Here is a 25,635-nt window from a genome sequence, read left to right on the forward strand (position 1 = left end):
ATCATTAAATTTACCTTTTTGGGGTTAATGACCAAACCCATAGTGCAGGAAGCCTAGATGTTGCAGTTGTTGGTGACAACACTAACATCTCCAAACAGCAAATGACTGCAGAGTCAACTCTGTGGAGATCTGTGTATTTTTGATACACATTCACTGTAGTCTAAATTGTTGGATGATGATGATGTTGTTGTAAGCCTAGGCCTTTTACATATCCCTAAATTCAATTGAATTACATTTACACATAGGGTAGGGTGGGAGAAAACACCCCCCTTAAGGACTGTGAAACAAGTTAAATGTGTCCAGAATAGCTACCATAGTTTTAGTGAAAATGACATAAATTATAAACCAAGTATGAAAAATGTCCAGAGTTTTCATGTTCATAAACACTGAAAAGTATATAATTTACAGTGAAATCCGTTTTCTTTTAGGTACGCCACCAGTGTAAGCTTCACTGTAAATACTTCTACATCACTCTTCTCAATGTAGTCCATAGTTGAAACAAAATATCTTGACTTGTTTATCTAGCCCTCTACCGCATAGTGTTGCCATATGGCAACGTACTCTTTGTGTTAATTTCCTTGCCACTGTCTCTTGAAGAGAACATTCTCGTTTTTTTTTTTTTTTTTTTTTTGGTAAGAGAACACCTTAGTTTAGCCAATGAAGTGCTTTGGTTAAGTCACATAACATGCTATTTTTTTTTTCCGTGGCGCGATTTCTGACAGACTACTGTCTCTTGTCAGTAGTTGATGAAAGCAAACTAAAACGTCAGTAACAAGCAAGGACCATGTCACATTCACACAAAAATATTCTTGTCGCTTTATAATATTAAATAGAACCACTGAACTCACATGAACTGTTTCAAATATGTTTTTAATACCTTTATGGACCTTTAGAGTTTGAATGGCTTTGCTCTCAATAGAGGACTCACTTTGTGTTCCAAAGATGAACGAAGGTCTTACGGCTGTAGAAGGGTGAGTAATAAATGACATTATTTTCATTTTTGGGTGAACTAACCCTTTAAGTGAACGAATCATTCTCCTCTCTGTTTTAGACTTTTCGCTAATTTAACTGTGCCTTATTTACAAAAGATAAGGACTAAAAAAGGTTTTCAAATAAATAAAAATGTGTTTGCAAACCTATCCACCAGCAGATGGCGTTAAGAGATTGGAATTAGTAAATGTTATTACGCATTGCAAACTCATTCAACGAATCAGCGCCATCTATTGATTCACATTGTAACATCTGCTGCTTCACATGTAAATCAATAGATGGCGCTGTTTCGCCAGCCCAAGTTCATGGTGGAGAATCAACGGGTTGGAGGAGAGAGGAGAGGAGAGCCCCTGGTCCACACATCACTGGATGCGGCAGCGGCATGTGGACGACAGACACATCGGAGACGTGTGCGGGTACTTCATGTTGACCGGTCCGGGCACTCACTGGAGCGCATGACCCGCCGTGATGGCCGGGGGACGCAGAGGACTAGTGGCCCCACAAAACACTTTTCTGGAAAATATTGTCCGACGGTCTAACGGTAAGACGCACCACCACATCCAAAGCAGCGCACACACAGAAAGAATCAGCGGTAGTGTCGCAGATAAAAGAAAGAAAGCAAAAACTTTTGGGCACAAAATAAGAGACTTAGAAGAGATCTTTAAATAAAGACAACGTACTTTTGACTATATACTTTCATAAATACACACTAAAAAGTTAAACGTGTCTGTCCACGCGGGGAAAAAAAACATAATGCAGGTGAATTCTGTAGTGAATACGTTTTACAATAACGTTAATTTATTCGTTCATTTTGTAAATTTACGAACAAACGTCAACCACATAGTTATTTGAATCCTATTTTTTTTTCTAATTTTCTTATATAGCTAGGCTATAGAAATATAAAGATCTCACTTATATATAGGCTAAGACATATTTTATTTGTAGACCTATATTATAACAATTATAAATAATATTTAAAAAGAGTAATTATTGGGCTGCAGGAAGATATTATTCTGTATTCTCTGCGTGACAGCATGTGCTGCCTTTTTCCCATTCAAGTTTTTTCCATGCATCCGTCCATTAGCAAGCTTTGTGGGATGGAAAAACAACTTTAGGTTAAATTAATATTTAATAGAAATTAATATTTAAGAGTGCTGAAAGGTTGAAAACTGTCTGAGGATCTTCACCAGCACTATCACGTTTTTGCACCCTACTGTAAGGTTCTTAAAATAGAAACAAAGATCTCTTTTATTGATGTTTATCCATCAGGACCGCTTTTCTTATTTATGAAGTTTCATTATATGCAAAAAAAACATGCATGTCCATTTAAAACTGACTGAACCTCAGCTGTCCACAAATGCCCAGCAGACACCTCCTCTGCCCCCTCCACTTGAGCACTTAACCCTTAGTCCAGAGATCTCTGAGCTTGTATTCGGCTTTCAAAATAATGAAAATATGTACTTCTCATTTAAGTAGGACTTCTAAAAATATTGATGTCTGTATATGACCTGCTTGGTCATATAGGGGTTATATGGTCGTCTTGGAGAAGGACAGGAGGAAAAATTCCTCTAACCTCTATGGTGTGTTTGTGTTATTTTAACTCTTTTTCTGTTTTCTTTAACTTCCAGTTTGGACATTATCACATAGACACACAGGTATAAACCTCGCTGAGCAGAATACTTGTGCTTTAACCTCTTCCATCCCTACATTATCTCTCTCCCTCTCTCTTTTGCTTTGTTTTTCCCTCCCTCCCTCTTTCTCTCTCTCCCCCTCTCTCTCTCTCTCTTTCTCTCCCCTTCTAGTTCCCATTCGACATTAAATATTGTTCTATACCAATTTCTGTTAATTTACAAACCGATAGTCTGAATTTTATAATGATAAGCTTGATTAAACTCTTTTGTTGTTAAAGTGGTTAAACAGTGCTGTTGATATTTAAAAGCTGCTTAGTTATGGTGAAAATAACCACACAGATGTTGCTCCCTGGTCCTCATTCAGCGCTGACAGCACTTGCTGTAAAATAACAAATGTTGGCATGGAACGTGTTTTTTCTCCATAGTGGTGCGTGTGAGTCCACGTGTGCGTGTTTGTTTCAGTGTGGAGTGCAATTCCCGTGTTTATGCTCAGTAGAGGAGAACTGTGCTCTGTGGCAAATCCACCACCATGCTCTTAAGTGAATTGATATCATAGATCTGATTTATCCTTCACTTCAAATTCCGATGCTTGCCCTTTCATTTTCTGTTTGTAAGGGCATTTTTCTCATCTCACATTTACCCTCCACAAGCATTAGCCGTAGAAAGATTAAATGTTTGTCTGTTTCTGTCATGTGTGCAGTCAAAGTGAAAAATGTTGCCATTCATGTTATGTCTGAATGAGGTGAAGGAACGTATTGTATAATTGAAAAAAAAAAGAGCTGATTTCATGTTTTTACTTAATTTTATTTTATTTCACAAAATATTTAAGAGTTCATTTTAGTGTTAATATACAGTGGGGGTCAAAATCTGGAATTCAAAATCCATGAAATAAACAAAGTTTTTCATTTGAACAACATATAAATGCTGTGAGGTAAAATTAATATGAAATATTTAAGAGTCTGAACATTTCTATACTGTAAAAACATCAAAACTTTGTTTTTTGCATGGGCTTTTTGAGCTTTACTTACTCCCAGAAGTTGACAACTTACATTACAAAATACATTAGACAAATCAGTTGGATAAACACAGTAAATTAAGTTTGGTTTACTAAAATCGAAAAAGATTTTAAAGTGTAGGTAATCAAACAAACAAATTTGTGACATTGATCACATAAAATCCTTCATTTTTTGAACCCTACTGTATGTAAATATGTTGCCAGACTGATGAAAGTCATGATACTGTTTTTAGTCTTCATATTATGAAGGACAATGCTTACAGTCAATTTCTTGCTTTTAAATACTGTAAAGGTCTTCACTGGCCCTCAGTTGTGACTGACTAGATGTTTTTAATTCCCTTATATCGGATTACAAGTTGTATAGTGTTACCGTGAGCTTGCTCGAGCTTTGAGATACATTTGTTAAAAGTGCTACTGGCTTACTCAGCAGCCGCTAAATCACTACTGTCAGCTAATCAGCTTGATAGCCTGCTTAACACGCTAGCTACTAACACACTAACATTGACAGACATCAGGAAAGGTTAAAGCAAGGTTACAGAGATGGAGCCTGCTACAGAGGACCCTGGCACAGAGAGTTTTCTACACAGACTTCTGAAAAATACACTCAGAATTAAAAGTTGGTGTTAAATTGGGAATGACGGCGGCAATAGCCATGAATAACAGAAACTGAGGCTCCCACTGTGCATTTGGACAATGAAAAGACATAAAAGAGACATAGCAGAGTGTTTGAAAGTTTTGTGAAGATACAGAGGGTATCAGACTGTGTGTTTTAAGCCACTTTCTCACAGTGTTATGGCTATCAGAGAATTTAGGTTTGTTCAGGCAGAATTTTGGTGCTATATACACTACTGTTCAAAAGTTTTGGGTAAGATTTTAAAAGTGTCTTTGAAAGAAGTACTCAACAAGGTTGCATTTATTTGATCCAAAATACAGTAAATACGATTAAAATATAAAATAATTGTTTTCTATTTTAATATATTTTAAAATGTAATTTATTCCTATTATGGGCAAAGCTGAATTTTCAGTCTTCAGTGTCACGTGATCCTTCAGAAATCATTCTAATATTCTGATTTGGTGCTCAAGAAACATTTCTCATTATTCTCAATGTTAAAAATGTGCAAACCATGATACTTTTTCTGGATTCTTTGATGAAAAGAAAGTTTAAAAACAGCATTTATCTGAAATAGACATCTTTTGTAACATTTTGTAACATGTTTACTGTCACTTTAATAAAAAAAATCTTAATAAAACTTTTGAACAATAGTGTAAGCTAGTTCATAACTGTTTTGGCAAAAAGACACCCAGGATGGGGGCACTGTTTGTGATAAAACACATCTATTTATTTTGATGAGATATATAGGACAAGTGTTTAAAAACCGATGTAACAATGGAAGTTTAGGTGGAATATACATCTCATGTACTTGCTTATAAGTGTCTCATACCAAATTCTTAAATATGTTTAAAAGTTTTGATGCTATAACCCCCGCAAACTTTGACAAATTCAGCATTTAGATACTTCTTGAACCGACCTATGCACTTTGACTTCCATAAATTACGGAGAAGTTAGTCAATTATATTTAAACTCAATGTTTTTAGGTAGAAAAATGTCAAATTTTCTATGCACAATTGATCACAATAGTCTATGGGTGGTTTGTGGGCTGTTTGAGGCTGAGACTACCATATATGTTGCTTTCTGTTCAGCTTAACAAGCAAAAAACCTTGTATTATGTGGCAGTGGTTTATGTGCTAAAGCAACACTGCAGTGTATAAGGCATAGACCAACACAAATTAAGCTGAAATACTCAGTGTTGTCATAAACATGCCAGATCAGTGGCTTTCGGCTGCCGTGACAGTGTCCACCCATCCTGCCTCATGTGACATTACCATAGCGACTGACCTCTTGCTTTCTTATTGTTGACCTTGTGCCTGGTTCCTCTCACCTGCTTTCTCCCCATATCCTCCTGTGCTCTTTCCACAGACACAAACTTTGTGCTGGGGAATGCCCAGATAGTAGACTGGCCCATCGTTTACAGTAATGATGGCTTTTGTAAGCTGTCCGGCTACCACCGTGCTGAGGTCATGCAGAAAAGCAGCACTTGCAGGTATTAGACTTCATGTAGAGGTTAATGTTGGCTTTTATGTACTAGTTTTTATATTATATCATATTGATGATATTTTCTCTATAAAAAGAGAGGAAGGTAGAGACAGTTCTTGTAGGATTGCACTTGAATTTGAAGATTTACAGTATACATACTGTACAGTCTACCATTTATAGTAGTATTGGATAACACAACGTACAAGATAGTAGAATACTGTTTGTAATGAAGTATGCCTACAATACAACCAGTATATGTACAGTACAATATTGTATTACAATATGCAATACAATACAGTACAGTATAGAGTACAACACTACACCCAGTGTGTGGAAAATGGGGAAGTAAGAGTGCAAAATATTAATATTGTATTATTAAATGTTAATATTAATAAAAAGAAAGAAATTAATACTTTTATCCAGCAAGAATGCATGACATTGATCAAAAGTGATATAAAGACATTTGTTTCAAATAAATGCTGTTCTTTTGAAACAATCCAGAAAAAAAAATCACAGTTTCCACCAAAAAAAAAATCATAATAAAATTGATAACAATAATAAGAAATATTTCTTGAGCACCTAATGATTTCCAGCATATTAGAATGATTTCTGAAGGATCATGTGACACTGAAGACATGGAGTAATGATGCTGAAAATCAGCTTTGCCATCATTAAATTTTAAAATATATTCAAATACAAAACAGTACTAATATTTCACAGTATTACTGTTTTACTGTATTTTTGATCAAATAGAAGCAACCTTGGCTTGGTGAGCATCAGAGACTTTAATAAACATTACAAAATCTTACTGACCCCAAACAAGACAGTCTAATAATATAACAATGAACTTGTAAGTATGTATTCTGTTACATAAGCCATATGCAATTTTACCAAGTTTGCTATGTTGCAGGTGCTAAATGTCAGAAATAGAACTGTAGCTATGAAATTGGCTGTAGTTTGGTTATTGAGCCAGCAAGCTTTGAACTCTGACTTTTCCCTGATATGCCAAACACAAGACAAGCTCATTAGAGTCACAGTTCCAGATGCCTCAAAGAGAAATACATTTCTAGATTATCTTGAATATAGCCCTCTCTCTCTCTGCCTCTCTCATCACAGTAAAGCAAAGCTGAACTTGTTTTCAGTAAACTTTAAATGTTATCGTCCATCATGACCCAACAGATCAATTAAAGGGTTATTTCACCCAAAAATGAAAATTCTGTCATTTATTACTCACCCTTGTGTCGTCCCACATCTGTAAGACCTCATTCATCTTTGGAACACAAATGAAGATCTTTTTGATGTCTGAGAGCTTTCTGTACCTCCATAGAGATCCAATGCTACTACCACTTTCAAGGTCCAGAAAGGTAGGAATGTCATCATTAAAATATCATCATTTGACTCCAGTGGTTTAACCTTAATTTTATGAAGTGACGCGAATGCTTCGTTTGCACATAAAAAAAATTGACGACTTTACTTACAAAAATATTGATCTGCGACGCGCGTTCACAAGAGCTTCACGACGCATGTGTGTTGTGTTCAGACTCGTGCGTCAACTCAACGCACATGTGCGAGTGTTCACGGGAGCATCACACTGCATGCGTTTTTGCTGACATGTTGTGTGAACATGCTTTGGATAATATCATTTTGAAAATAAAGTGGTAATTTTGTTTTTTTTGCTCACGTTGCTTCATAAAATTGATTTTAAGCCACTGGAGTCACATGAAGTACTTTAATGATTACTTTCCTATACATTTCTGAACCTTGGAGTGGTAGTTGTGTTGGATCTCTATGGAGTAACAGAAAGCTCTCAGACTTAATCAAAAGTATCAAAAAAATTGAATCAAAATCTGTTTTCCGAAGATGAACGAAGGTTGGATGTGGAACGACAGGAGGGTGAGTAATTAATGACAGAATTTTCATTTTTGGGTGAACTATCCCTTTAAGCAACAGAAAGACCCACCCATTAATTCACTTATTCGAAAATCAAAAAGAAGGTAAAAATGAATGTTTGACCATTTACTGTCAGGTTGTTCCAAACCCATGTGACTTTCTTTCTTCTGTGGAACACAAAATGAGAAATTTAGTCCATCTGATCATATGTTGTCAATGATTCTCTCGTTTTTGTCACTTTTGAGTTTACTATACTCAAATGGTACTAAAAATACTCAAAAAAAGTTTGACGACCCCTGGTTCTCCTTTTGTGTTCCACAAAAGAAACAAAGTCAAATGGATTTGGAATGAAATAAGTAAATGATTACGGTATTTTAAATTTGAGGTGAACCTTACAATAGTCACACAGCATTCTCAAAAACTGTATGAAACTCTTGATTGTGATATGCATATGTTTTCTCTCTCAGCTTCATGTATGGAGAGCTCACAGATAAGGACACATCTGAAAAAGTTCGGCTGACTTTCGAGAACTATGAGATGAACTCATTTGAGATCTTGATGTACAAGAAAAACCGTGAGCATTGCACACATACAGATTCATACACGCACAAACATATGCACACACAACTGAGCTGTGAGAACTGGGAGCAGGAACACAGCAATCCTGGTGCATAAATTTGTTATGCTAATATCTTAATGAATATGCATAAAGGTGTTAAACAGAGCCAAGACGTGTGTTTTTACTTCAATAGAAAAATAACTTTTTTTCTGATATGTTATCTGTCACACAATTACAGCATGTTTAAATGTACACGGGTGTGTTTTTCCAGGAACGCCGGTATGGTTTTTTGTGAAAATAGCACCTATACGAAACGAACAGGAGAAGGTTGTTCTCTTCCTGTGTACGTTTAGTGACATCACAGCATTCAAACAGCCAATTGAAGATGACTCCTCGAAAGGTACGTGTTGTTCATATGTATTTTGTGTGCAGATCAGTGCATTTGTGAGTGAATGTTAACTGTGTGTAATATCTGTGTTCAGGCTGGGGGAAGTTTGCTCGTCTGACCAGGGCTCTGACCAGCAGTAGGGGGGTCCTGCAGCAACTGCAGCCCACCGTACATAAAGGAGAGAATGTACATAAGCACTCGCGCCTTGCAGAGGTACATCTGTGTGCACACCAGACTGATAGATTTCATTTTACGCCTGTGAGTGATTCTGGTGTGTGTCAGCATGTGTTTGCATCCATCCGTGTCAAAGATCAAACTAACACTAGAACGGCTATCCTCTCACAGTGTGTGTTTCCAGTACACAAACTCCTCCTGCAGGGAGATTAATAAGATATGTGGGGTGTTTTTGAATAGTTTACAAACCAGGGTCAGGAATTAACAGTACCTTGTGGCCAAAATGCCACCAAATGTGATGAAAAACCCAGAAGTTTAAATTCTAGACCTAATTCTATTCTAGGCTTAGCTAATTATACCAGTGTCAGATAAAAGCTGTCATGCAATGGAGATGCCAGATTAGTTCTGTTTTAGTTATGCAATCCATGGTGGCAGTAGACAATAAATAAACAATATAATGAACAATTTAAAGGAACACTCCACTTTTTTTGAAAATAGGCTCATTTTCCAACTCCCCTAGAGTAAAACAGTTGAGTTTTACCGTTTTCGAATCCATTCAGCCGATCTCCGGTTCTGGCGGTACCACTTTTAGCATAGCTTAGCATAGTTCATTGAATCTGATTAGACCGTTAGCATCGCGCTTAAAAATGACCAAAGAGTTTTGATATTTTTCCTATTTAAAACTTGACTCTTCTGTAGTTAAATCATGTACTAAGACCGACGGAAAATAAAAAGTTGTGATTTTCTAGGCTGGTATGGCTAGGAACTATACTCTCATTCAGGCGTAATAATCAAGGAACTTTGCTGCCGTTCCATGGCTGCAGCAGGCGCAATGATATTACGCAGTGCCCGTGAGCCCCTGCTTGCACAGGGAACGTGCCTTGCAACCATGGAGACGTTTGTGAGAGACGCTGCGTAATATCATTGCACTGCTGCAGCCATGATACGGCAGCAAAGTTCCTTGATTATTACGCCTGAATGAGAGTATAGTTCCTAGCCATATCAGCCTAGAAAATCGCAACTTTTAATTTTCTGTCGGTCTTAGTACACGGATTGGATTCGAAAACGGTAAAACTCAACTGTTTAACTCTAGGGGAGTTGGACAATGAGCCTATTTTCAAAAAAAGTGGAGTGTTCCTTTAAAATGACTATATAATCTGTTACAGCCAAATACTTTCAGTAAACAAGTAAAAGGAGAACAGTCTAGTCTAGTGTATTGGCAACTTGAATGAATGAATGAAATATGAATGGATATGAATGAAAAATATTGATTTGATTTTAAGAAAATCATTTTATTATGTTAACTGTAGAGATTGCTGAGAGACTGAAAATGAGCTATGTAACATAATATTGGTTTCCTGTTACTGGTCAATAATATAGTGTTGTCTTTGACAACAGTCATTATTCAGGAATATTTCACAGCTGAATGCCATGATTGACCAATCAGAATCAAGTACTCCAGAGAGCCATGTACTAATAAATTATAGCAGAAATGTAATTGATTGTTTAATTTGAATGAAAGTCATTTTTAGGGTTAGAGGTTTCCATTTATATGTTAAAATACAATTATTCTAGCAAGGTTTATACAAAATGCCCATTAAAAATCCATTTTAGTCAATGACAAGGCTTCTGTTAAACAGATGAGATGAGATGATTTACAGGACGTGATTTTTCTTAGAGGCGATTCCTCTGTACGGGGCATTACAGCCGAGACGAGTCATTCCGCTTCCTCTCCGCTCAGATAAATGACCATCCACTGCCTCTCTCTCTCTCATGCAGGTTCTCCAGCTGGGCTCAGATATCCTCCCGCAGTACAAACAAGAGACGCCCAAGACCCCCCCTCACATCATCCTGCACTACTGTGCCTTTAAGACCACCTGGGATTGGGTCATCCTCATTCTCACCTTCTACACCGCCATCATGGTCCCCTACAATGTCTCGTTCAAAACCAAGCAGAACAACGTCACCTGGCTAGTTGTGGATAGCATTGTGGATGTGATCTTTCTGGTGGATATTGTACTAAATTTCCACACAACGTTTGTGGGCCCAGCCGGGGAAGTGATATCAGACCCAAAACTGATTCGCATGAATTACTTGAAAACCTGGTTTGTGATTGACTTGTTGTCCTGCCTGCCTTATGATGTCATCAATGCCTTTGAGAACGTGGATGAGGTCAGTACTACAAATTTATTTACATATACACACACAAACATGGAAAAGGATTAATCAGTGATTGGATCGATGTCTGTGTGATGAGTTATGGCATTGTTTTTGCTCTGGTTTTCCAGTATGCTTAAGTACTTGTTTCTCACACTGTTTAAAGCAAGAAGATATGTATATATACATATAGGTACTGTCTAAATAAAGCAACATAATTTTAGAGGAAGAAACTTTATGTAAAATATGTCAGGTCAAGGAGTTCGCAATTAAACAGAAAGAATATTTTTTGGATATTAAAAAAGTAGTTACGGTGAAATGCATCAATTTTGCTCTGTTAGCACCACTTAGTGTCCCAGCATCACAGTGCAATTTTAAAAATAATGACTGTCTGCAAACAGGTTTTGCCCCCTTTCTGCCAATGGTCAGAGAAACAGAACTAATGATTATAGAGTACTTCAAGGGTGACATATTTTTTTGTAGGCCAACCAAGTTAGCATCACCCTAGTTCCCTGAACAAAAAGGAAAATGGATGTTGCAGAAAATAAGCTCTGTGACCAACAAAAGTTTGATCATTTTGTTCATGAAGGTAATCTTCATAAATGAACAAAACATTTATCGATTATGAAACCTAAATACAATAGCCAGAGGTAAAAAGCGAAAGCTACACAATCGCATGAGTTAAATGTTACCATCACTAAGTGCCTGAGAACTCTTCAATATTTATTTAAAATCTACAAGTTGAATGAGTTTTCCTCTGTACCTCTGTAGTCACATTTAGCCACTTGTTAACAACTTCTTTTTTTAATACATATAAAAGCTTAAAAATCATTTTTAATGTATTTTAATTGAGTAAAATGTGCAAATTGCTACAGTTGTTGATGAGATGAGAGCACAGACACGGACTTCAGAGTAAAAATGGGTTTAATCACCAAAACAGGCTACTACACAACATAAAGTAAACAACAAAATGGACAGGGAGTGCTAGGAATGAGTCCAACTTAAAGGGAGTGCTAATGACAATACACAGGTGCAAGGAATCCAGGGATGGCGGGAAAGCTGACGAGGGAAGTGCAAACAGGTGATGAACAGGGAGGATTCTGGAAAACGGAGTCTGGGACAGGCGTGATTGTAACAAAAATATCCTTAGCTTGTATTAACCAGACTTTATTACAGGCATTTAATCAAAAGCCACTTTACAAAACCCAGTGACTCTAGGACAGTGGAACCAGAAGTGCAAAATGCTAACTAATTTCTGGGTTTTATGGACTCATTCCTGCAGACACACTATTGGTGTGTTGGGCTGGTCAGGACGCTCAAACACAAACAAACAGCAATTCATTGATAGCACCAGTGTTGATGCTTTTTCAGGGAAAATCTGTCTACAAACAACTAGTCTGCATATTAAGTTGGGATGATATTTTATAATGGAGGAAAAAAATATGAACATCACCTTTAAAGGTGCCCTAGATTCAAAAATTGAATTTACCTCGGCATAGTTGAATAACAAGAGTTCAGTACATGGAAATGACATAAAGTGAGTCTCAAACTCCATTGTTTCCTCCTTCTTATATAAATCTCATTTGTTTAAACGACCTCCGAGGAACAGGCGAATCTCAACATAACACCGACTGTTACGTAACAGTCGGGATTATTAATATGTACGCCCCCAATATTTGCATATGCCAGCCCATGTTCGATGCATTACACAAGGGCAGCCAGTATTAATGTCTGGATCTGTGCACAGCTGAATCAACAGACTACGTAAGCAAGCAAGGACAATAGCGAAAAATGGCAGATGGACCAATAATAACTGACATGATCCATGATATTTTTAGTTTCTTACTGTATTCACGGAGACAAGACTGTCGTTATTTTCATTTTTAAACACTTGCAGTCTGTATAATGCATAAACACAACTTCATTCTTTATAAATATCTCCAATAGTGTGTAATGTTAGCCACGGAGCACCATCAAACTCATTCAGAATCAAATGTAAACATCCAAATAGATACTATACTTACGCGATTAGACGTTGCATGACGAACACTTTGTAAAGATCAATTTTGAGGGTTATATTAGCTGTGTGAACTTTGTTTATGGTGTTTAAGGCAAGTGCGAGCTCTTGGGGCGTGGAGCACGAGATTTAAAGGGGCCGCGTACCCTGAATCGGTGCATTTATAATGATAGGCAGTTAAAAAAATGAATAAAAAAAAAAAACAGCTGAAACCTTACAGACACATTCAGGGGACACTTAAGACTTATATTACATCTTCTGAAAACATGTTCTTCGGCACCTTTACATTCATGGCACTAACTGTTTGTTGTAAGACATCTTCAGACTCTGTGTAGCATCTGCTCTGATTTGAACTAGTCTAGCTGCAGCAAGCCTGATCTCAGATCAGTGCCTTGGTCCACACACACTGCCCAAGACAACAGCCCAGATGACGCATTATTGATATTTACTAAAGATCCAAATAGGAAGTCTGGAAGTACATACAAGAAATTACTTATAGCACATTCAATCTGTGTTACCCAGTTTCATAGGAATTATTTTTATAAAATGTCTTTGATGTCATTTAAGATCTTTTCTAATATCTGTGGCCTTTATGTGAAGATTGTCTGTGCTGATTTGGGGGAAACTTAGCTGAAATTTAGCTGAATGGATTTAAATGTGATCAAATGGGGGCGTGAGTACTACACACTATATGGCAGGGTTGCCAGGTTTTCACAACAAAACCCACCCAATTGCTACTCAAAACTAGCCCATTCGTGTTTCAGGGGGGTCCCCTGGTAAAAATCGCGTTCCGGGGGGGTAAAATCCGTGTTTTTGGCAGGGTTCCCCTATTAAAATTAGCATTCCAGGGGCTAAATATCATGTTATTTGGGGTCGCTTCAACCCGCGGACATGAAAAACAACCCGCGGCAACAGTGTAAAAGTAGCCCAATTCCGCAGGAAAACCACGGACTTGGCAACACTGCTGTATGGGTACCTGAATGAATGATCAGCTATATTATAATATTTAACAATAAACAAACACGCAAGGGACAGGGGAAGAGGAGAACATTGTCCCGTGTGGGCCCGGTAATAATGAATAATGCCCCTAAGACAGGAAAATCTGAAGAAAAGCATTGGGCTATCTTGCTGTCTCTTATTACAGGGAAAACAGCTAGCATTGATGTTACAACTCAGTAATCTAGGGGCAATCTTAATAAGTTGCTAATAAGTCCGCTTGTTTCTTTAGATTTTATTTGAAATGCACCAAAAGGGAATGACAGAAACAAATGAACAAAACTATATCCATTATCCTAAAGTACTCTTTTAAAATGAGACTCGCAACAGGCTTTTTTCTATATTTACCTCAAAACACCTGTTCAGAATAGCTGTAAAACTTGTGTATATCTTGACAACTGGCAGTATAACAGTCCTGCAACATTAAACTAATCACTTGTCTGAGTACTTTGTGCGAGGGATAGTATTTGAGCTTGTAATGGATTAAATCTTTGGTGCTAATTAATATTGATTGGGACGCGTGAGAGCGGAGCACACAAACCCTTTCATTGATCTCGCACTAAGATTTCTTTTCCCTGCTATCATATTTACAGTTTGAATTTTTTTTTAAAACATTTGAGTGCTTTTGAGTAGAAGGTAGATCTTTATTGGTGTGCCTCTCTCACTTTAATTCTGTCTCTCTCTCTCTCGCTCTCGCTTGCTGAATATGGGTAATAGTATGGTAAAGTTGAGGACCGAATCGATGGTGCGTGATTCGCTGTGAGTCGGTGTACTGGGATGAAGCTTTTGCTCTGGATCAATCTCTGGCCGTATAATGATTTAGAGCTGTCTGTCTGCATTTAATTGAACTCATAATCAATTTCCAGTATTGCAGATAGGATGAGCACAATCTCTCTGCCTGATGTTAACAGCCATCACACCCCACACCTGCATTCCACAGCATTCAACAATTATTTATTTCTATTTAAAGGGATAGTTCACCCAAAAATTTAAATTGTGTAATCTTTTACTCAAGTCGGCATTAAATGAAAACTCGCCATCTATTTTCTAAATGCATGTTATAGATCTAATTGTGAGCAATTGCATATTTTTTTTCTTTCTTTCTTTTCTTTTTTTCCCCTTGTAATGTTTAATCAAAATATCATAACTGGACCTTCTGGTGAAAATGACAGACTTCTCTCTGGCGATGTATACCAGACCTATTAAATCATTTAGTCCACTTAAACCCATTCCTGCAAGCTCACATTCATCTACCCCCACTTTTGAGAGCAATGTCCATATCTCAAAATCAAATAAAAAAAAAATCAATGCTTAGAACTAAGTCCCCGCCCAACATCTGTTACATGTACGGCACAATACAGAAGATCCGTTACTACTACAATTAGACTTTAGTTTGCTCCAAACTTGTATATCTTCGAACAAATCTGGAACAAAGAACATAATTTGAACAAAACAAAACAAAACAAAAAAACTGTGTAAGTCAGTGGGGTTCAGTGTTGCTTTGGACCACACATAAAACAGTTAAAATAGTTTGAAAAGAAATTATTTCAGGTTTGGAATGACATGAGGGTTCATATTTGGGTGAATGATCAAAACTTCCATTTAAAAAATACAAAATACATTTGTATTTGCTGTGATTCTCTAGGAACACACACACAAAACTCACACTTACACACACAATCTAACTCAAGTTACAAATGAATATGATAGCAGCACATTCACCCACTCAGACGCTTTTCCCTCCCACTTCCACTGTGATTCGCACACACACACACACACACATACGCAGTATCCAAGCTTTCATCTTGCCCCTGGGCATATGGCTTTTCAGAGGGGCTGTCAGCACCAGTTTACCGTGATCAGCTACATCAAGCTCATCAGATCTGTCTACGCATGCTGCCGGGCTTTGAGCTCAGCAGATCCAGCCCAAAGAACAGAGCACAACCATAAATAACGGCATCCTTAGAGAGTTATGCAACACAATGCGAATTAGATCCCAAGGTGACGACTTTCTGATGGAAAATAATGCACGCTGTCTGATATTTGCTTTCTGACTGATTTGTATTGAAACAGTGGAAGAAACAGCTGGTAAACTGAAGTTCACACTGAGGTGAACCATAACAGACACTTTAGTTAATTCACATTTAGAAAGCATTTGAAGAAACGACCAATACAGCTTTTGAATATATTTTCTTCAGTGGAAAGCTGTTTGCAAAGACTGTTCAAACAGAAGAAATGGCTAGATTTCAATTTGTACTATCCATATTACAGTGGGGTAATGCAAGTCCTCCTGAAGTTCCTACTTAGGAGTTCAGAAATTGTAATTATGACATGATGTGCATTCAAATGATTTGGCTTAGGATAAAATAGGTACATTGGACAATTTTTTTATTTGCACTTATTTAATAGTTTTCATTACTTGGCAAAGATAAGAAAAATGGGTTTTTCAGAATTATTTGATAAACTGAAAGCTCAAAAGAACAGAATTTTTTGGTACAATATAACTTTCACTGCAGATCAATATAATGCATAGGCGTAATTTGCGGGTGGGACTGGTGGGACATGTCCCCACCACTTTTTGCCAGGGTCCATATTGTCCTCACCACTTTTTGAAACTTCTTGTGGCACGGATGTATACTTATACAAAAGAAACATCTCTAGTTGATTAGCAATTTGTTCGTTTGTGTTAAATAATAGGCGATCTGGCACTGGGATGTGTTGTTTTCGAGTGCTCATTGTCGCTGTTATCAGTGGCGCAACAGTGTTCTCTTGGCACTCGTGCACACTGCTCAGTCTTCACATGGATGAGCGTTTCAATTTATCACTTAACGCTGTTGCAGCCGGAGACTCTATTCGTTCCTGTGAAATCACAAAACAAAATGCACATAAATGTATCCCTGCTCTTGATATACAATCACTAATGAACATCTTTGGTTTTAATGAGAAAAAATACAATAAATTACACGAGGGCGGATTAGAACCCAGAACCTCTGGCATGCTGGACAAAAATTCTACCCCTAGTCCATAAGGACAATCTAATACCAAGAGCGAATTCACATGAAGAGTTTGGTTCCAAAACACGATAAACGCCATTTTAAAAAAAATGTAGTTTCTGCCAAAATCAGTATTGTATCTGGTCGGTATTGAAAAGTAATTTATTAATTTTGCGCAAAATGCGATATCCGTCGTGTTATTCTGTTATGTTTTCTCCCTTTCTTTCCAAAACGCGACAAACGCCAGTCTCCTTTTTCTGCAGAACGTGATATATCCACTCAACCAATCACAGCGCACCATTCCACACACTGTAAACATTGAAGGCTTTTTTAAAAAGCCGTTTTTAATACCAATGTACTTGGCAAATGTGTTTATTTAACCGTACGGTGGCGCAATATACTTTTTAATTGGTAATGACAAATAATTTATAACATTAACAAGATGACCCGTTGAATTCATTTTGGGAGCGACGGCTGAATGTATTTTTGGTAAAATGCCTGTATATAAGATAAATATTGGCAAAGTTTAGACTCTGTCATATATGTTATTCAACTTACTTTGTTGTGTATTTTCAATTTGAAAAATAACTTATATATTGATAGAATAATTGCATTTTGAAAAAAAAGTGTCATGGATTTATTGCATTTTGGGGGGAAAATAATACATTTTTATAATAAACTTTTTAAAATCAAAATGTAGATTTGAATTTTTTTATGTTTTAACCAAACATAATTTTTATGTTTATAACCAAAAGATGCTATGTGAAAGTTTGAAACAGAAAATAGTGGTTTTCATCTTGCCACTTTCTAGGTAAAGAAAACACCTTTTTACTCAAATTAATCAAAATTAAAGAGTTATTACATTTTGGAACCAAACTCTTCACATATTTATTGTCTAATGTAAATACTCTCGAGACTAACAATATATTGTATTATAGTAGATGTAAGGATGAAACTATCATATTAAACATGAGGTCTAGTTCAATAAATTTTGTATTTCTATAAATAAATAAATAAATAATTCATTTCTTAAAAAGAAAAAAAAAATTCTGACTCGAAACTTTTGAATGTTATGCTGTGTTCTATTTGCTACGGAAGTCAGTTGTCAGTGTTGGGAATGACGTCACATCCGAGTTAACCATGTTCCAAGACAAAAGTCTGGAAAACCATGATGGATGTGTCCAGGCTAATCTTTGTGCTTGCTCTTTTGGAATACAAACGTTATTTAGAACAGATAATGCCTAGTTTATTGAGACACAGACAAACAGAAGTGCTAATAAACAATATATTACAGGTACTACTGTGTCACTACTGTTGATGTGCTGAGCAGCCATTTTGGATTCTATTGTGTTTTGTTGCGGTTCCTCCAAGTTGGAACTCCGACTTGAGGGTGCATTCCAGTGAAAAGTTCCAACTGGGAACTCAGAATTTCCAACTTCCGAGTACAGATGAAATGCAACAGTAATGAGTGTTTTTTAGTGTTCTTGTGCTGCTACAGGGAATGATTGGATATTTAGTTTTGTCACACAAGCCTGGCTGTCACCTCCTAAAATGCCTCAATAAGCCGCATTGTCTTCCAAGCTTTATCACTATTCTTCATTATTATGAACAATTATTATGTCAATGAGCTTTCCACAATAATTCTTTAATTAACATGCCCCCAAACTTGGAAAGTTGACGCTTGAAGAAAATCCACAGCTTCTTATTGCTAATTATGACATCTCATAAATACATTATTATTCCGACATAACCTAAAGGCAGCATTAGTGCTTCATCATATGCTGAAATTGCTTGGATGGGATGTGTGCACCCATGTTTTTTAGTTAACATTACCACAAACTAACACACTCTATGGCATGTTGTTTTACTATACATACACAAAACTGTGCACAATCCCATCAGCAAATGACATAATGTACATATTTCAAGTGAATAAAAGAATGCAAATTGGAATGCAACCAGTATTTCTTTTCCTCCAAGGGCAAACACAAGGACCAAGCATACATGCACACACATCTCTCTGTTCCATCATCTGGTACAGGTGCATAATGTTATGGCCTACAGGGAGAATTGTGTGGTTTTTCATAATCTAAATCCTCCTCAGGTGTTTCATTTCAAAATTTTTGTTTGCATAATTATCTTATGTTGCATAACCCTCATCTGATTTCACAGAGACATCTATCATTGTTTCACATTGCCTTAGCAGCTGAAGCTTGATTATTAATGTCTGCGATTCCTGCGATCTTGCTAACAGTCGAAGCTCAGCTTTTTCACTCTTGATTCAAAGCGCCATGCTTTTGTTTGCAATGACTGTTCTTGTATTCTTCTGTTGACCATTGTCATTCTCTTTTGTTATTGTTTTTATTCCCTGCTCATCCCTCTTTCTTTTTGCATGTCCCTTGCACTGCCTGTGTTTGTTGTGGGCGAATGAAGAACTGGAATCATCGAGCTGTCACTCAAGTAGGCCTTTCATCTCAAAACTCGGCATTTGATTGATATGCTGTGCCTCAGGGCATCAATCAGACATTGATGTAAACCAAAAACAGTATCAGAAGTTACTCTATTATTATTTTATGTTTCTAATCAAATTAGTCAAGATAATCTTATTTGTCATATGATTTTTTTGTCATTTAAACATTTGTCTGTGCATGTGTCTGATTGTAACTGTTGATCGGTATGAAAGGGTATTTAAAGGAGTAATTCACCCAGAGATAAAAATAATGATATTATTTATTATTCAAAACCCATTTGCTGTTATAATTTGCATTAGAACACAAATGGAGAATTTTTATACATTTTATAAATATATTTTTAGCACTCTTTTTCACACAATACTTCATATGTTAAGCCCCAAAAAGCCCCCCCCCCCCCCAAAAAAAAAAAAAAGCATTATAAAAGTATTCCATGCTTCTTTTGCACTATATTTTGAGTCATTGAAAGTCATACAAAAAACTGGTATGAAGAACACACCAAATAGTTATTTAAGCTGGATCATTGAACTCATGAATGAATCATTCTGAATTGTCCAAAACATCTTGGCTCAAAAGAATCATTTATTCACTGATCTGTTTCTTGAGTTCAGCTAAATGATTCAGTGATTCTCGAGTTAAAGATTCATTGAAGGAAATATTATCCGTGAATAAAATGTTACATTTCTGTCTGTAATTAAAGCAAAGCTATTATATGGACAAAATGGCTTTTTATGGTGATTTTTTGGTAAATTCTCTGAGCTTAGCATACAGGTTCTTGAACTGTGGCTCTAAGCATAAAAAATATACAAAATCTTCTAAGAAAATTACAGCATACAGGTTTGGAATGACATGAGTGTAAATAAATAATGACAGAATTTTCATTTTTGGGTGAACTATCACTTTAATAAAGAATTCACACACACTGTCCTGAATTACTGTAGTATCACAAAGCAGCAGTACAAATTCTATCCAAAATGTCACTTTCATTCTTTGAGCGCAGCAAATTGGCTAAAAAAAGAAAGTGCCTCATTTCTTTTTCAGTGTCTTTTCGAAGAGAACTGATGAAATCTTTATAAATGATGTAATTTGTATTTGTAATATCTAATCAACTAAATGCCTGGATGAAAAGATTTTATTCCTGATCTAAAAGAGTCTTTGATAAAATACACACATATACAAAGTCCAGGGTTACAGGGTGATTTTAGATTGAATATTTAAGACCGACATTATGCATATTTCATAGTTGTGGCCATTCCCCCACAGCAAGTCTCTAGTGTTCAGCTATAGTGTGTATGTGATATCTTTGTGTATATAGCAGTTCATTTGATTGACGTGCGGTGCTCTAAAGAAAGCTGTTTTATTCATGAACACGTTCACTCGTTCACCCAGTTAAGGAATATATAATGTATAAAGGAATAGTTCACCCAAATATTAAAATGTAGTAATCACTACAACTAGTGGTTCATATCCTGTTCTGTTCCTCAGAATAATGATTGCAGTAACTCAGAAAAAAATAGGAATAAGTGGGAAAAAAACACGCTTTGACAACAAAGAAATTACTTTTTTTTTTAAAAATTGTACACTTTGGTTATTTTTGAAAACATTCCAGCTTGCTTGTTCAGATCTGAGGAGCTCTTTGTTCTGTCTGCTCAGGTGCTGTTTCAGCTTTCTCTATTGTTGATTTCTGAAGGCTGGCTTGGCAGACGCCCGTACATATTTATAAATACAGAGAATTTGTGCTAAGAAAGGCAATGAACTTTATTTAGACTCAAGAAAAGAAAAAGTGTCTGTAGAATTGCTTTGGCTCATAATGTTTATAATTTGATAGATGGATGGATGGATTGATGAGTGAAAACACATCAAAACACATTTAAACGATTATACTGTACGTTTAATTTTCTCTATCTCTCTTTCTCTCCTTCAGGGTATCAGTAGTTTGTTTAGTTCGCTGAAGGTGGTTCGACTGTTGCGTCTTGGCCGAGTGGCTCGTAAACTAGATCACTACATTGAGTATGGAGCTGCTGTTTTGGTTCTGCTGGTTTGCGTGTTTGGGTTGGCGGCCCATTGGCTGGCCTGTATCTGGTACAGCATTGGAGACTATGAGGTCATTGACGAGGATCGTAACACAGTACGTACGGACAGTTGGCTTTATATGCTGGGTGAGACCATTGGGACACCCTACCGCTTCAACGCCAGTGGGACAGGAAGATGGGAAGGTGGACCTACAAAAGATTCTGTCTACATCACATCTCTGTACTTCACCATGACCAGCCTGACCAGTATTGGCTTTGGAAATATCGCTCCAACCACAGATGGGGAGAAGATCTTTGCCGTGGCCATGATGATGATTGGATGTGAGTTGAAAAGCTTTATATACTCCCCATAAACACCTGAGTGAAAAATACAGTGTTCATATAAGTCTAAACAATATCATGCAATAAGGTACTAAAATGTACAACTACTAGTTCAACCATCAAGTTCAGGGCTCAGCAATAAGGATGGCGCACTGGCTGAGTCATATCATACTTTTTTTTTTGATAATTTACATGCATGCCTTGCAAATGTGGTTTAGTTTTCAGTGACATTTGGGTGGAAATTCTGCTTGTCAACTTTTTAAACTTGTCAGCCACTGTGGGTAAAATTATTAATTATATTATTTTTTTGAATATAAATAATAAATGAATTTGTAATTCACAAAAAATGAACAATAAAAACCTTTACAGGGCCAGCAGAAAAACCCTTACTGTATATCCTTGGTGTTTAACTGTTTAAGCCAGTGGTCTCAAACTGCCGACACGCGGGCCATTTACGACCCGCCTTCCCCCTCCACCCGGCCCGCAACTGATCTCAAAATAAAACCTAATCTGGCCTGCTAAATTATTATATTTTTTATTATTATTTTCTATTTGTCTCATACCATATTCCACATGCAAAGAAAAAGTTGCCGTTCACAGATATCGCGTCACATATGCGGCCGCGCCACTTTCTCCTTCTTTCCAAAGCACTTGTGCTCCCGTGGCATCTGTCGTTGCTATGCAACCATGAACTGCGCTCTCCAAGATAACGAAAGATATAAGAAAAATATATATATTTATGGAGATGAGAAATAAAGACCTGCCCTGTACAGCTATGATCAGCTGTTTGGCTGAGCTTTCGATGTTGTTAAAGGTGCTCTAAGTGATCCTGGGTGGAGTAACCTCCTGTTGACGTTTGAAGTGTTGTCAAACAAAACAGAGGCTAGCTAGACCCTCCCTCCTCCTTCTCCTCCCACTCCCCTCCGTGCTTCCTGAAACAGTCATGAACGCGCATTTAAAATCATTCTTGTCGGTTATTGGCTGGAGCATGTTTATTATGTTTCGTGGTCCAGGCTGCACCAGTTTGTTTTTATTGCTGTTTTTGGAGCTTGTGGCGACTACAGAGACCGCGTTTTTTTTTACAGTGTGTTCAGGGGACAGGCAGCTAGCGGATAGTGAGGAGATGTTTGCTGTATGTGACAAAAAATGTTTTGGCCTAAAAACGCGTGACATCAGTTAGAGCAGTGGTTCCCGACCACATTCCTGGAGTACCCCCAACACTGCACATTTTCCATGTCTCCTTTGTCTGACACACCCATTTCTGGTCTTGGAGTCTCTGCTAATGAATAGATGACTTGATTCAGGTGTGCTTGATCAAGGAGACATGCAAAATGTGCAGTGTTGGGGGTACTCCAGGAATGTGGTTGGGAACCACTGACTTAGAGCACCTTTAAGGAAAGGCCAAAGCTCATCGTTTGTTGTTCCTTGTCACATGAAAAGTTGAGATGTTTTCATCTCGCCACGGCATAGGCGCGCCTGGAAAAACGAGCGTGCCGCACCACATGCGAGTTGCGACTGCATCGCATCTATTATAAGCGCGTTTGCCTAAATTACAGTAAAAGCACTCGCGCAAGTCGCAAGCGTCGATTTTAAACCACCGAAAAGCTTCCGATGCGCGTCAAACGGCATCTTGGACAAATGTGGCTCAGCTATGTGAGCAGAAGCACTGCAGGTGTCTGGCAAGACATATAATAGTGTACAAATGTATTCAGGGATTGCATTTGTTCAGTGTTGTTCAGTGCAACATTTTGATGCATATACACACTGCTGTTTAAGTATGGCAAAAATATTTTCGGCAAGGCAATTTTATTTGTATAGCACATTTCATACACAATGGTAGGCTAATTCAAAGTGCTTTACATAAAGAAGAACCAAATAGGCCTACATAATAATAAAAAATGGAACGCAAAAGAAATAGAAATAATAGTAATAATAGTAAAAACAGGTCCGCTATCTGGATGGAGGAGTTAGGAAGTTTCAGGGAGTTTTTTGTTGTCCATCAGAGTGGATCTAAACAGATCTATCCATCAGAGCGGATCTAAATTTTAGAAATGAAATTTGAAGTAAATGACAAATAATGCAAAGGAAAGTAAATTTTCAGAAATTTTGTGCTTTCTTGTGCTTGAATATTAAAATGGCCCTCCTATGAGGTGTCAATCACAGCAACGGCCCTCAGCCAATTTGAGTTTGAGACCCCTGGATTAAGCTAACAATTATAGTGACATACTTAAATCTACTTTTCTATGTTGAGACCATTTAGGAATATTTGGCTACCATGCACAGGCATCCATATTTCTTGAACAGATACTAGGAAATGTGAATGACTCTTTGTGTCACTGTGAAAAATGTAAAAAGTGTGTGAAAAGTACATACAAATACGCGTCAGACCAACAATATTCCCTTAGATGTTCGCCCAACAAGCCTAATGGAGAGTCAGCCGGACAAACACTTTATATTGAACTTTGGGGCTATTTACTATTTATTTACTGGTTATTGTTTTACTGTTGGGCTGGTTTTATTTCACTGGCATTGTTGTTTTTGCCACCACTGGTAGTTATTTGTCATGTTGTGATGTTCAGTTATTGAGTTTTATATATTAAGTGTTGATGGGCTGTGTATCTTCTTTAAAAATCTTTAAGGATCATTTTGTTGCAAGATTTTCTTTTTATTGAAACAAAGAGCCTTGCAGGTTACAGTAGCTTTGTAGGACAATTAAACAATGCATCATATTGATTTCACTATTTCTGGTTTTGTATTTTAGCTACTGTATGTTATTTTAGGGTCAAAAATCTTTGCATCATGTTGCCATGATATTTTCCAATGTGAACAGATTAGTTTATTACATTACCATTTAGAATGTGTTTTGATTAATTTGTGACCGTTTTTGCTGCCTGAGACAGCTACCTTTCATTTGGTTCTGTTAACGAACAGTGATTTGCTACAACAACAGAACAGAAATAATGGAGCATTGAATCTAGAGACTACGCCTGAAGGGTCATCCACGGTGGGGCTCTTTCAGATTATCCTGCCATTGAGCTGTGATTCAGCACTCAGAGATAAATGACTCAGTTCCATTATATGTGCTATTAAACATGACCAGCTGCCAGTACGCTGTTATTTATATGGTGAAACCCCCTCAGGAGAGATTATCAGAGTAAACATACATCACTGCTTTCTGAGAAAACAATCATACAGAACATAACTACGTTCAGTAACTAATTGGAAGGAGGTGGGATCTAGAATGTGTGTATAAACTTAAATAGTCAACACCAGTAAACAAAAATAAAGAAAAAAAAAAGTTTTTTTTTTTTTTAGCTAATCTAAAAATGTATTAATTTAAAAATAAAAAAAAATACCATTTTTAATACTGTACATAATTTTATACGTTGACTTTTAGCATTTAAAATAATTGATTTCAGTTTTCAGTGTTTTATTTTTTAATTTATTTAGGCAAAAAAGTATGTAATTTTAATTATTCGTACTGGCCAGAATTTCTGTATCAGTGCACCCATAGAACATTCAGAATTTTCAGTTTCTATTTTGGGAAAATGATTATAAAATGTTAATGACTTAGTTTGGACACTGGACATTTCTGTACAATAATGTAAAATTAATTCATATCACAAAATTGCACACAAAGGAAATAAATATTGAATGTAAATATATAAAGGAATAAAGCTTGCAGGCATTTCTTTTGAGCTGTTAAGTATAAGTTGAAATGCTTTTTGCAGCTCACGTTGCATTACATAATAGCCTATACATCATGTTTTATGCTCATTTAACAACAGTTAATGAAAATGTTCATCTGGCATTACATTGCAGTCTGTTCTCAAAAGCTTCAAGGTGATGTAAAATTACAGGCTTTTGTTTCACAAGTGCATTTCAGATTTCTGAAGCCTGCTGAT

General features: G+C 36.8%; 1 protein-coding gene across 1 annotated transcript in view; it reads left to right on the forward strand.

Annotated features, from left to right (window-relative positions):
• The first annotated feature begins 1,458 nt into the window (after positions 1-1,458).
• Positions 1,459-25,635, forward strand: part of kcnh1a (potassium voltage-gated channel, subfamily H (eag-related), member 1a) — a 63,381-nt gene continuing 39,204 nt past the window's right edge. The window contains exons 1-7 of the mRNA XM_067367326.1: positions 1,459-1,531; positions 5,615-5,738; positions 8,089-8,195; positions 8,452-8,580; positions 8,663-8,781; positions 10,522-10,914; positions 21,301-21,730. Of these exons, the coding sequence (XP_067223427.1) occupies positions 1,459-1,531; positions 5,615-5,738; positions 8,089-8,195; positions 8,452-8,580; positions 8,663-8,781; positions 10,522-10,914; positions 21,301-21,730 (1,375 nt within the window). The remainder of the gene's footprint in view (positions 1,532-5,614; positions 5,739-8,088; positions 8,196-8,451; positions 8,581-8,662; positions 8,782-10,521; positions 10,915-21,300; positions 21,731-25,635) is intronic.

Source organism: Chanodichthys erythropterus, chromosome 18, assembly GCF_024489055.1.
Source record: "Chanodichthys erythropterus isolate Z2021 chromosome 18, ASM2448905v1, whole genome shotgun sequence".
NCBI lineage: Eukaryota > Metazoa > Chordata > Actinopteri > Cypriniformes > Xenocyprididae > Chanodichthys > Chanodichthys erythropterus.